Genomic DNA, 14291 nt, shown 5'->3' on the forward strand with positions numbered 1-14291 from the left:
CTCCCCTCCATTGATGTCCCCTAGGACGAAAAGGCAGAGGTTGCCGTACTGCAGTGCTGAAAGACTTCACTGCAGCTTTGGAGGTCTGAAACCTCTCAAGGCTCTTGTCAGCCTTGCTGCCACACAAATGAACGCCATCAAAGGGCATGTTCAGAAGACGGGATTGCACATTTGGGGCAAAACCCGCCTTCCGCAACCATGCAAACCTGCGTACCACGGTGCTCGCAGCCATGGACTGGTTGACACCATCTGCCGTGTCCAAACCCGACTGAAGGGATTAGCACATAGCATCCTTGCCATCTTGCACAATGGCCAGAAAGCCATCCCTTTCTTCCCTCTCGGGAATATGCTCAGCCGCCAAAGACGCACAGTTTCACAGAGTGTGTGTAAACTTTGCCAAGGCACAAGTGGAGTTGGCAGACTTAGACGCCATACTCCCAGCAGAAAATCCTTTCCTTGCCCAACCATTGAAGTGCTCGTCATCCCTATCAGGAGGGATGGTTAGCTTGGTTCGAGGAGGCCGTTGCCGCCTGCACCACCAAACTCTCCGGAGTAGGGTGCGACTATAAGTAGCAGGGGTCACTACTTGATGGGCGGTATTTTTTTGTGAATTACATGTTAACTGCTGACAGACTCTACGGAGCAGTCCAAGCCGCCGCTGCCGCCACCGCCCTCTTTTGCAAAGCCATGTGAAACGGCAACACCAGGTCAGTGGATGGAACCTGATCCAGGATATCAGTCAAGTCATCCTGATCGAACTGCACGGGGGAGAGGGATAGACCACCCCAAGTACTCAGTCACCCTCAACATGAGAAGCCTATAGGAAGACTCAGCATGTGCCCCCGGTTCAGGCCGGCCAAACTCCAGCTCCGGAGAGGTGTCAAGGCCACTGGTGTCCTGCAATGACTGACGGAGTTCCTCCATCTGACTATGCCCAGACAAAAGGTCATCAGGGACATCAGGATGCACAGGCAAGCCCATCTCCTGATCAGACAGCTCAACCACCAAAATTTCTTGCAAAGGTTGGAAAAAATCAAATCTAGGAGGTGGAGCAGACCTGGGCTCAAAAATAGGCCTTACAGACTTACTGAGAGCCTTCCTCAGAGGTTCCACAGCCCTCAGGGGCAACTCTGGCAAATCCTCCACAAACGGCGTCGAGGGTATCTGCGTCAACAGAGGCGCCGACGGCATAGACTACTTCTTCGAGGGCGTAGCCCCGAGAGGATCCTTCGACTGACACAGCGCTGATGGCTTCGACGCCTTCTTCGAAGGCTTCACAGGTTGACGGTCTCGATGGCGTCGAGGACCGGTATCTGGACCCGGCATGGCTATGGCGATCTCCCTTGTTCGATCGGGACCACGACGGCTCCCGATGATCGTGCCTACCTCCAGAACCCGAAGGCGTGCGAGTGGTGGAACAAGCCAGTTCTCTTCCGGCTTCTTTCAAAAGGCATGGACGGAACTTGGCCTTGCGACTCAAAAATCGCTAACATCTGCTGGCGGAATGAATCCCATTCAGCCAGCGACGAAGCCTTGGTGGGACAAGTCAACCGTCTGTCGGGGTAGTCCTCCAACGAGGACGGGGAAGGCGACCAGTGCCGGCACTTTTTAGAATGCCTTGAGGCAGAGGAATGGCGGGAACCACTCCTAGACCTAGAACCCCTCGATTCTCGCCGACGCAGAGAGCTAAATCGGTCGAAAGCCCAGCAGACTTCAATTTACGGGGTTTGGACACCCTACCTACCTTTAAACAGACCCTCCAGAAAATTGCGGCATGAAATGGAAAATATTGCGGCACAAAAAAGAAAAAAATTGCGGCACCCAACTGCGTTTTTTGCGGCATTTTCTAACGTTGAAAAATATATCATTTAACATCTTTTTTAGCCTAAAACCAAGTAATTGCAAGGCTTTTGTTAGTGAGGAACAAAATGTGTTCTGTCTGGCTGCGCTCTGTAGGACAGCCAGGTCGAGTCACCACAGCCTAACATTTTGGATTGTGGTGGGGGAAGGGGGATACAGCCTGATGAGCTCCAAGGAAATGGTGCTGTGCCACTACTTCCAGCAGACAAGTGGAAAGCAAATAAACAGATAGGCTTGAATTCAAAAGTGTAACCCTGGTTGAAGCCCATAGGTTTGCTTTTCGCTTGTCCTATGACCCCAGGAGAGAGGGGGGAACAACTCTACACTTCTCCATGGAAGGAATCCATGAGGCCAAGACACAGGGGCAATGCAGTGGCAGTAACTGCAAGCCCATAATACCTAGCCAAACAATGAACTCTCTTGGGTGGTCATAATTCCTTGGTTATGCCACCCACACATGGTGACTAAACACACCCACAAACAGAAATGAAACATCACAACACTACCAGGGGTCAAGTCCTACAAATTAAAGTGGGGGAGGGAACTCATTAACAAATGCAATGGCATGTGATGTCATCAGAAATTCGCATATCAAGGTGAAATGTGCATATATCATTAAATTGGCTTTGCATAACCACCAAAATTGCACAGGACGAATGGCATTTGCCTTTCATAAATTTTAACACCCAATTATGTGCGTAATTGGTGTCATACAGCCCAGCCTTGATTCAAGGCTGGGCTGCATGATACAAACGCTCGTAGCTGTATTCGTTTTCAAATTGCTTTACAATTGGTATCATGCAGTCCATGATACCAATTGTAAAGCAATTTGAAATTAATACAGCTACGAGAGTCTTCAATTGGTATTATGCAGCCCAGCCTTGAGGCTGGGCTGCATGATACCAATTGTAGACGAGCGTCAGGAAGCATTAAGTTTATGCTTTCTTTTCCGGCGCTCGACAGGAAAGTAATTTACTTTCCTGTTGAGCACCGGGAATGAAAACAGTCCAGTGGCCTCTTTGGGTGCTCTGAGTTGGGGGCAGATGAGTGGACAGGCCAGTGCTTACCTGGCTAGCTTCACCAACTGTCAGCTCGGGCACTCAATGAGCCTTGGAGGTGCCTGGGGTCACAGCCAAATGCTGTGCATCTCCCAGGCCTGCGTGCCCCTCCCCCAATCCTGGGCCTGCAACGCAGAGCCGAGGTGTTAACCCTCAAGCTGCTGCAATCAGCAGCCAGCTGTGTTCGCTCTAAATCATTAAATGACGCGAAAAAAGACACACTAAGCTAACGTGTCTTTTTTGCGCTCATTTAATGATTTATAGCGGCAATTGCGGGAAATGGCAAATTTTGCGATTTTTTTGCAAATCGCAAAATCGCCATAAGCTGGATGGTCTGTTTAAATTTCCCCTTACGCTCCCGCAAGGCCTTAGACGTCAGACTCGCAGTCCACGCAGTCGTCGGTGGCATGGCTTTTGCCGAGGCACCAGAGGCCGATGTCGTGCAGGTCTGTGATGGACATTTTCGAACCGCAGTCCCGACATTTTTTAAAGCCCAACCTCGGGGTAGTAGAGGAAGATGAAGACATTGTCCGAAGAGAAGAATCGAGCGCGCAGAGATTCCAAAGCAAACACGTTTGCGGAAAAAACGGACCGAGTCTACGGGCGTCGTGCATTCTATATATAACATGTGGTGATGTTGACCCTCGATGGAGGCCCTCGAGGGACATCGGATCAGCGCAGGACACCCTCTGCCGAAAATATTCCAAAGCAGCACAGCTGTTGACATAACCCGTCATAGATGTGGAATACGTCGGAGGACACAATCCCTTCGAAACCCTTTTTCAGTATATCGGTTTAGTGTTCTCTTGTGTATTGTACGGGGACTAATTGTACCTATCCACCTGCCATCGTCCCGCTTCTCGGCCATTGCAACCTATGGAGACTTCAGTCTATCAGCAGAAACTATCATCTTTAGGATAGATTTCAAATCACTCAACAGAAGGCTAGGAAAAAATATCTGACTCCACAGTTACAAATTGTGACAGGGTGATGAGTGTGTGGGTTGAACACAGACCTTCAAATCGCACTCCGCCCTCACCCTGTTGTGGTGAAAAAGTGTATACTGGAGTCAACATCACCCAATGGCACCCAGTAAATCTTCTGCTCAATATTCTCCAAGTTTCATGACCACTCCCACAGTATACCTGGCAGCATCCAAGAAAATGCAGACTAGAGCCTGGAGAATAAATTTAAGAACAGACAGGGAATGGACTGGGAATTTCCTTGCCAAACAGAAATGAGAAACTTAGAAAAATCTGAGGCGATTGGTGGGGCAACAGAAAAACTGGGAGTTAAGAGACTGTGGGGGAACAAGGGGAGCATTGAAAGCACCCCACCCCCCCCCCCCCCCCCCGCAAACCAGAATTTGAAAAATTCACCAGCAGAAAAGGAAAACTACAAGGAAAACAAATGTTCTGACTCGCAGCAAGCAGAGACCATTAGAGACTAAACAAAACCATGCTGAAAAGGGGGAGGGTCTTATATTTATTGTTTTAAATCATTGCACCGGTGTACCCTGCCCCCGAGGAAAGCTTAGCCAGTGATTGGCCAACAGGGAGGGGTGAACAATGGTAGCCAGGAAGAATGATTGAAGAAGGAAGGTTGGGCTATATAGAATTGAGCTAGCACAAAGGAGATTGGACGACGTCAGACTGAGGTGGGGAGTAGAATAGGTGGCCCAAGATACTGGCAAGGAGGTGATAGAGCCTGCTGAAGTATAGGAAGATATTAATGGTGAAGTATTGGTTGCAAACCAGTTGTTTGCAGTGGATTGAAAAAAGGGGGCTGGGCCACACAGCAAGGCGGGCAAAGAGGTATTACAGAGAAGAGAGGCAAAGAGTGAATATTAGGAACAGAAGCAAGAAAGTGAGATGGGACAAGAGAGCGAGAGTACAAGTGTGAAGATCAAGCAGCTGAGGGTAAATGAGTGACTATGGCACAGGCGGTCCAAGAGTGACTGATATAAGAGTGACTCTTTGAGAATCCTGGGAAGTTGGAGGTGGTAAAGGCACCTCTATAAAATTCCCCAGAGTCAGACAAATAGGGTGTTTGCCTAGGCAAAATAGACTGAAGGGACAACCAGACTGCAACCTGAAGTCTAGCGACACCTGGGTTGGTAAAGTGGGATGCACACTGGAGACCAGAGGGACAGCCCTTAATGCGCCATAGTTGAGCATGCTACCAACAAATCTTCACATATTTGAACAACGTATAATAAACACTCTTGACATTGTGTGGGTATTTTGGGGCCATCTTTGACAAAATGCTATGTCCAACATTGTAGTCTGCTTGTCACTCTTAAAATGACCTTAAATGTACTTGCATGTAACTAACTCTGCATAACAACTAAGCACAAATATTTTACAGATGTGTGGAAATTGCCTGTTTGCACCACTGCATGTTGCACTCAAATATTGCCATCCTGCTCACCCATAAATTTAGTCAACTGCTCTGCTGCAGTTACCACTAGGAGAGTCAAAGGTAAACCCTGCAACCTAGGGGTGGTTTATTGTCTTCGTTCTATATGGGGAGTTCCTCCCAACACTATGCTTCCCATTTTTGCTTCTTAAACTCCTTTCAGGCCTTGCTTTTCCTGCCTCTGCAGATAACGTATAAACTCTTGGGTGTCTGGTGCTACCTCCTCTGTGCCAGGCCGCAGATGGCAAGCAGCAAGGTGTCTTCTGGGAGCAGAGCAGGCATGGAGGCTGGTAAGCTAGCTGTGACTATCAGGCCAGGAAGACTGAGCACCTACGACATGGTTCTCCAGGTGCTGCAACAGAGCTTCATATTCCTCTTTGGTATGGACTAATCCTGCAGATTTTGACAAGGTGTAGTAGCAGAAACCCTTCATCTTAAAGGAACATTGAGAGAAAAGTGCACACACTGCAATCTTTCAAATTTTTGATTGCTACCCAATCATGGGGCAGGGGCGGAGTGGCTTGCAACAGTCGACCCTTCTCAGGCAAACAGGGTAGATTTAGCCCTAAATAGGTCACACCTGCCAAATCTGGTCTATACAGCCCTATGCCCAGGCCAAACTGTGGCAAATGCCATAGGTCACATCTGTATCCATCCACTCTAGGAAACAAATTTGAAGTGTGGCACTCCCTCAGAATTACTAACACTAGAGGACCACATAGGAGCTCTGTGCCAGGAAACAGGCTACTGTTAATGTAATTCAATTGCAAATGCCTGGCCACTTGAAACCTATTATTGCTGCCACCATTGCTCAGAGCCAATTGGTAAAGCCTACTTGTCCAGGAAAACACTGGTTACTCTTTTGGTTGACTGAGGGACTTGAGGGTCTCTAAGGAGAGCATAACAGAATTGTCTTCCTAGGGAGGTTTCGAATTAGGGTGGACTAGAAAGCAAAATCAGTGAACTAGATTAAAAGAAAATGTTTTAGGGCTCACTCAAGACAAGGATTTCTCTTGGGTCCAGTTTAGAAGCAGAGCCATTTTAATACCAATGTAATAAAACAGGCGATAGAAGGGGGAATAAGGAAAATAATATTAACTTGGATGAAAACAGTACATGGGTGCCAACACCACCTATTTGAAATGTCAAAAATTCAATGAGCAACAACAGTGCATCATACATTTTAGAGTGAAGCACAGTACACAATCATTACATCTTCAACTCACCTCCTCCTTTTTCTTTGGATCAGACATTGGATTTCTAAATAGGGGGGAGTCACCAAATGGTGAGTAAGCCAAGGTGTTTATCTGTTGTTGGAGAACAGCCTGCTGTGCAGCTGCAGCATTTGGATCAGTCAAACCTAGACCCGTGGAAAAAGTAAGTTAATGACCCATTCTTACTTGAAAATGTAACAAGTCTTCAAAACACGTTGCCAATCTTAAAGCAAATCCAAATGTACAAAAAAAAACAAGTCACCAATATAGACCGTCTCCTCAATTGGGTTCCTTCAGAGAAGGTCTATTCACCAACTCCTGCCATAAAAAGACTGAATACCAATCAGGATGTAAACCCATACAGGGTAACAGCAGTCCTCACTGGCACCGTTGAGCTTCTCCAAAAAAGGAGTTCTACCTGTTCATTGGGAGTCTATTGTCCCTGCTGCCACATTGCACCCTTGCAGTCAAGCTGTTCTTTGTGGGATAACGTATGGGTCTCCCATTCAGCTTGTGAATTGGGAAGCATATTTGTTACTTTTTTTATTGTATAAAATGCAGACCTTGCTAGAGAACAGATGAGCGCTGTACAACAGCTAGTGTCCACATTGTAAAGATGAAGGTTGAAAAGCGGCAGGGCTAAAAGGTACTCATGAGCACTTCCAGGCAAAGTCCTAGCTGACAAGGGGATCGCTCAGACAGATTGGCCTGGTGAGGCCTAAGGAAGCAGCCGATTCAGTAAACACAGGGTTCGAAACTGAGGGGAGATGGGAGCCATTTAGTTCTTTGTTACAGCCTTGAAGAGCCTGGTTAGCTTGATACCAACAGCAATCAGACAAGATGATGCTAACAAACACAAATGTGAATTTGCTGTGCGTGTTTGGGACAATCTATAAATACACTCAGGGACATCTATGACATTTGAGGCATAAGGGGTAATCACTTCTGGACAAAATGATCTGTATATCTTATGGCGAAGTAGCTCCTGTACACTGGTTACCAGGAGCTACTATCAGCTTCTGCTTATCCAATATGAATGTCTATCCTTGCAATGGGATAAAGGGAAGCTTCTAGGCGGGGGCGGGGGGGGGGGTTAGTCGACATTTGGAGTCCCTGCAGTAACTGGAGTAGATGGTTTCAAGGTACAGCGGCAAAAAGAGGTCTTACCCACCACTTGCCCCACCTAGGAATCTCCTCTTGAATGTGTATCCAATCATTAGTATTGTGTGAAGGTGTGAACTGAACTCCAAGTAGCTGCGTTGCAAATGATAGGTACATTTGCAATAAATGCTATAGTAGCCCCTGTGCCACGAGTGAAGTTTTCTTGGACAGAGAATATTTGGGAGCATTTGACAATCCATTTTGAAATGGCCGACTTCAAGACAGGATGCCCTTCTCTTGCAGTGGCAATGGAAACAAAGAACTGATCAGTTATCCTCAGTGGATTTGTTTAATTTAGATAGGACATTACAGCTCTTCTTACATCTAATGTATGCAGGTGTTAGGTAAAGATTTGGGGTAATACCCTTTGGGTGCACTACAACAACCTCAACCTCCTGGCAATAGGACCACACTTTGGTAGAAATCTGACCTACACAGGTTGGTAGTGTGGTAGAGCAGCCAGGTTTATGTCTAGAGGGGTCAATGTGAGCTGTAGAGTGGTACACAGAGATTCACAGTGACAAGTACTCAAAAAAACTTGTACTCAAGGTTTCTTGATAAAACAATTTACCGGTCATTTGAATAAGCCTTCTTTAGAAGGGAGCAATATAATATTTAAACGCAAATGCCTCCAAAATACACAGTTTTTAAATCAACAAACACCCACTGGGGATGACACAGACATTTCCTACACCCTCAGGTGACGGACACTGTGGCCATTGATATATTACTGTTAGCATTTAGAATAGCACTGAGATGAGTTGTCCTTGAATTCCGGTAAAGACCTCTTCCTGTGCAAGAATCGTTTTTCACTGCTGCTAATTGCACCTATCGATTTGCCAGGCTGCAGGAATACCCACACAGCCTGCATGCTGTAATATTGATGCCAATAGCTGCTTGATTGCCACTGCCACCATTAGCTACCACAAGGTTTTTGCACCTCCAAGATGGCTGCCCGCCATACCTTGACGAGCCCCAGTGCCTAACTGGGCATAGCTGACTGTTCTGAGCTCGGATTGGCCATTGAGCCCTCTTCTAGAGCCTATCGCCAGCCGGTAGGCGAAGCCGGCCCACTCCCATCAAGGCCCAGGACAAGAAGTCCAATTCCTGTCTTCGCCTGTCCCAGCCTTCCTCGCCGTTCGCCCAGACCCCCTGCCGGATTCCTGACCCTTTACAACGGTGAACTCAGCCTCGCTCAGGGGGCCCGTGAGTAAATGAACTGCAAATGACTTTTGATAAGACGGTCGCCGTAAGTTTCATATTGCCATTATTGTGCACCCGCGCCTCACTGCACATTGTATCTGTGCTTGATGATCCACCCTACTGTAATTGCCCGCTCCCCCTCACTCCAATCTCTGCGCATCTACCAACGCCCAATTGCCCTGCACGTCTGCGCCTTCCTAGTTTCTGGGTACCCTGATACTGCTCACCGCCTAAGCGCCAACCTCCCGCATCAGCTCTGCCGCCGTCCCAATGATAGTGATGACTGATAGCTGGTAATTACTTATGCGCGACAATTATATGTATCCCGCCAGACCCTGTCCTCACTATTGTCTCCATTACATGCGCACCCTCACTGCTCTTGCTGGCTGGCTGTGCACATAACTGTTGATTACATTGGCGACATAGAAGCATGCGACTTTGTTCTTGTGACTCCCCTGCTCGCCCAGCACTCACGGCACCCATACTCCACTGCATTCTGTAGATTAATCCACTAAGCGTCAATAACTGCCTGAACCGTCTCCATGCGCTATGCTTAATTACTGCAATACTTTTCCATCATTGCCTATATGCTCGCTGCCTGTATGCTTAGCCGCACTCGCACTCTCTGCCAACTTACATCTAACATAACTCATGTGCCGTTCTATGTATTGGTAGTCAACTGTTGTCACCTGATGTTACATATGGTCACGTTCGTGTCACCTCTTGTATTTAAATTAAGGTTAGCCATCACACCTGCCAGTCTGCCTAACCTGAACTACGTGTTCTCTATTGAACTTATTTACTGCCTGTGCCACTAGCCTTGCATTCAGACATAGTACTCACTACACACTGAGTCCTCCATCCCTGCCCACTGGCTTAAGCTTACTTCCACTATGTATTGGTGCCTGACCACACTCCTCCAGCTAATGTACATTTACACTAGACGTTGGACAGGCCAGCCCTACCTGCATACTAACCAACACACACACACACACACACACACTAGCACACCTAAGTTAGCTATTACCCACACCTTGTGGACTACTACTATGGACACTGCCAACCCTTACTTGGATGGTCCAGCACTCTGGATACGCCACTTTGCTACCAGACCAACTCCCAATCAACCTTGCGCAATTACTAATAGAAACCTCAGACTCAATTCTAGAACCACCCCACTAAAACAACATCCATACTTGAAGCTTTAGAATAGCTCATCCCTATCCTGTTACAACATCACTAACTACACCCCAACCTTACCATGCTCTTACCACCCAAGCATCTCAATTAGAAACTTCAGACTAGGAGCACGATTGCGATTCAAAAACCCCCAACCACACGCCCACAAGAGCAACAAACTTCGGCGCAGTAACAATACTCTAATCTGGCCGCTGATTTAGACAGCAAGCTAGCCCCCATCACCATACATGGCCCATCTCTACCATCACAAAAAACTCCTGGAAAAGACACATTCATTAAAGCAGCCTTGGTGAATGCTAGGTCCCTATCCGCCCACGCACTGGACATCGCCGATGTCATAACTCATGAAAAGCTTGATCTCCTCGCAGTTTACGGAAACCTGGCTTAATGCAGCATATGGACCATCTCTGGCCTTTGCTATACCAAATGACTGCCATCATAAAATGTGATAGAAACACCAACCAAGTGAAGGGAGGCGGACTTGCTCTCATCTTCAGAAACACCTATGACATTAGAGTCGTTCAGGATGCTCAAATTCCCTCTGCCGAATCCCTGTCCATCAAACTTCCACTATCACCTAACCACACAGCAACAGTGCACCTTATCTACCGACCACCAGGACCCATTTCCTCATTCATAGAGGCTATTGTATCCCTTGTATCCACTAAACCTAATTCACAAACTATCCTACTAGGGGACTTCAACCTTCGTTTTAATGACTTCACGAATAATAATGCCCGTTATCTAGATAACGCCCTATCAGACTTGGGTCATACCCATATTATTCATGAGCCCACACATATCAAAGGAAGAACATTGGACTGGCTCACCAATCTTAACTGCTCGATCGATCGATCTTCTATCCAATGATCCATGTATTTGGTCGGATCATCCTAAAATAACCTTTTCCATCAAAGCCAACAGACAACACCCTGCTCCTATAATCGCTCCAGCCACCCGCACTAGAAATAAGAAAGACATTACACCAGATAAACTCCGGCCGCTATTACTTCCCCTTCTTGACAACGTGGCCACCTCCGACCCCACAGTCTTAGTAGACATTTATAATCGGGCAATACTGAAAGCCTCGAGTACCAACGCCCCCCTAAAATTGCAGAAACCTAAACCACAACGTCACCTGAATACATGGTTCACGCCGCATCATAGAGAACTACGTAAAATTAAGAGAACTGCAGAAGCACATTGGAAAAAGTGCCCTTCAGGAAATAAAAATGAATTCTAGCAACTTCTAGCTATAAACAAGCTATTATACTTGCCAAAAAAGACACCTATAACAAAAGGATCGAATAAGCGGAATCGAACACAAAAGAACTTTAAGATTCTAAATGAATTAGAATCCCTGATTGCCCCTATTGATTGTGTCACAGATGCACTATGGTGCAGCAACATCCAGAAGGCACTTCTAGATAAAATAGCCGATTTGCAATCTAAAATCAATGCGAAAAAAGACCCATTACTCGCTGACCCCGATCACAAACAACTTCCTAACAAGTCACCTACCTTTGAGCCAACCTGTAAAACATTTAGTTTCTCACCCCTCTCAATTTGGGAAGTAGAAAACATCATTAGGAAACTTAAACCATCGAATTGCCAAGGCGACGCTTGTCCTGCTCCGATTATCAAAGCAGCAGCTCATGAACTGGCACCATTCATTACTAACCTTATCAACGCCTCCTTCAAAACGGGAGTAGTGCCTGATAACCAAGATGCCTGGGTCATCCCACTAATCAAAAAACCCACTCTTGACCCAGCCAACCCGTCTAACTATAGGCCGATAACAACTGTTCCCTTCTTACTAAAGATACTAGATAGAGAAACCTACCTGCAAATACAGGCTTATCTAGAAACAAACAATCTTCTGGGACTAAGGCAATCCGGCTTCCGACCTAGACATGGCACGGAAACTGCCCTAATAGATCTCACTACTCAGATTCAAATTTTAAAAGACAATGGCAAACTAGCACTGCTCTTATTGCTTGATCTGTCAGCAGCTTTTGACTTGGTCAACCACCAAACGCTTTGCCACCACCTGAAATCTGCAGCTCACTTTTCCAACGCAGCCACTGCCTGGATCAGCTCCTTCTTGGCTAACAGAACCATGAGGGTCTTTTCTCCTACTGACTCGGCTGAAACCTCACCAGTCCCGTGTGGTGTCCCGCAAGGCTCTTGCGTGTCCCCAACGCTCTAAAATGTATTTACGAAGCCCCTTTTCGATATCCTTGACTATCTGGGTGTCACGTATACCAATTATGCGGATGACACCCAGATACTCATTCCTATCTCTGGCGACTATGAAACTGATAGCAAAACCCTCAATGAAATATACGCAGTAATACAAGCGTGGATGGCACACCATGGACTTTGTCTCAATGACGAAAAAAACTGAGTTGATTATCCTTGGTACTCATGCTAAACTAAAAAAAAAACTAAACACTGCTTTCAAATCGTTCACTATTGATGGTAACCCCATCCCTGTTTCTAATACTAAAACCCTTGGTATCTACCTCGATGCCACATTATCCTTCACCAAACAAACCAATGCAGTAGCGTCTTCAGCCGCCTACACATTTAAACTTATTACCGCATGTAGGCCGTTTATCTCCACTCCCAACTGCATTACTCTTGCTAGAACGTTAGTCTTGTCCAAAGTAGATTATTGTAATGCCCTCTACTTAGGCACTAGCCCCAAAAATATTCACAAACTGCAAGTAACTCAAAATAACGCCATTAGGGCAGCCCTCAACATCCGTAAGAAAATGCATATCTCAGACTAGACGTAATCTGCATTGGCTCCCGATAGAGCACAGAATATCCCTCAAAACTCTTGCCCTTACCCACAAAGCCAGGGCTAACCTCACACCATCCTACATCTCTAACCAACTTACCCCACACACATCTACAAGACCACTTAGAACAGCTCAAGTTAACACTATGTCTATACCAAGATTCAAACTCCATAACTCGGGAGGAGTTAGTTTCCCTGTACAAGCCTCAAAGCTATGGAACACACTACCTGTTCCAATCAGGTCTGTAACCTCCTTCAACCTATTTAAACGCAACACCAAACGTTGGCTTCATGACCTGGACACATTAACAGCTTAACATCCTAGAGCTTAGATTTACTGCCTACCCACTGTACATATTGTAAATAATATTACTGTCTGTCTCACCATCGGCCCACCGCCTTAATTGCAACATGTATGCTTGTACCTGTAATACCAATGTATGTATTTATTTGTAACCGCAACTATTGCAACTGTTGCCTACTGCTTGCTAATGTAACTGTACTCTTATGTAACATGGTCAAAAAACTTATGCGCCCGTATGCCCCTGGGCCTGGTTGCGCTTTATAAATAAACCAAATACAAATAAAAGGTTATTAGAACAAACAAGAGATCAAACATTCTTAAGCAGTCAAATACTTTTCAGCGCTCCCCAATGTCAGAGGAGAGAAGAGTCCTTCAGTGAAACAGGCTAAGCCAAAGTCAGTGGACAAAAGTCTATGTGACTGAAGAACTTCTTGCAGGCAACTAATAAAAGCCTTTGAACTATGTTTTAGAAGTCTGGGCCACAAGCTGTTAGGCTTGTGAAGAGTAGAAGCAAATCTACAACAAGAGAGAAGTTCTTAGACTGTACAGTAACTTAGGTTAGAAGAAAAGGGTGGCAGATGACTTCTGTTCCTGTGCAGCTCTGCAGATCCAGGTGTTCCTGGGCCTCAGTTGTGGGTACAAGAGGGAGGAGTTCTGGGGACCCCTGCACTGCAATGGAAGGGTTACCGACAGCAACCGGCAATCTTCCAACAAGTGGCATTTAGGTGTTTCAGCTCCTCGCGTCTACCGCAAATAGCGCCACTGCGGTTTCTGGCTATCAAGATGGGCTTTACTTGCATCTGGGGTCCAGCACTCCGTGGAGGTGGCTCAGGCTCGGTCAGTCCTGCTTCCTGGGAGTCCGGAGGATCTTCCTGGAGCTCTTGGCCAGCTTAAAAGCAACGCACATGAACTGGTGTTCCTCTCCCTGGCTCTTTGTTTCCAGCAGCAACTGCAGTGGAAGTGCAACCAGCTTCAAGAGTAAGTCCAGGTGACTTACTTTGGAGTTGATTGGTCCAACCAACTCAAGGGGAGAAGTCCTCCTTGCAGGGCTTCTCTAGTCGAAACGA

General features: G+C 46.6%; 1 protein-coding gene across 2 annotated transcripts in view; it reads right to left on the reverse strand.

Annotated features, from left to right (window-relative positions):
* The window catches only part of NUP98 (nucleoporin 98 and 96 precursor), a 2071147-nt gene that overhangs the window by 1382687 nt on the left and 674169 nt on the right, over window positions 1-14291 (reverse strand). For both annotated transcript variants that reach the window (XM_069640340.1, XM_069640339.1), the window contains exon 13: window positions 6563-6696. In XM_069640340.1, coding sequence (XP_069496441.1) covers window positions 6563-6696 — 134 coding nt within the window. The remainder of the gene's footprint in view (window positions 1-6562; window positions 6697-14291) is intronic.

This window comes from Ambystoma mexicanum, chromosome 7q, assembly GCF_040938575.1.
Source record: "Ambystoma mexicanum isolate Mex_15411 chromosome 7q, UKY_AmexF1_1, whole genome shotgun sequence".
NCBI classification, from domain to species: domain Eukaryota; kingdom Metazoa; phylum Chordata; class Amphibia; order Caudata; family Ambystomatidae; genus Ambystoma; species Ambystoma mexicanum.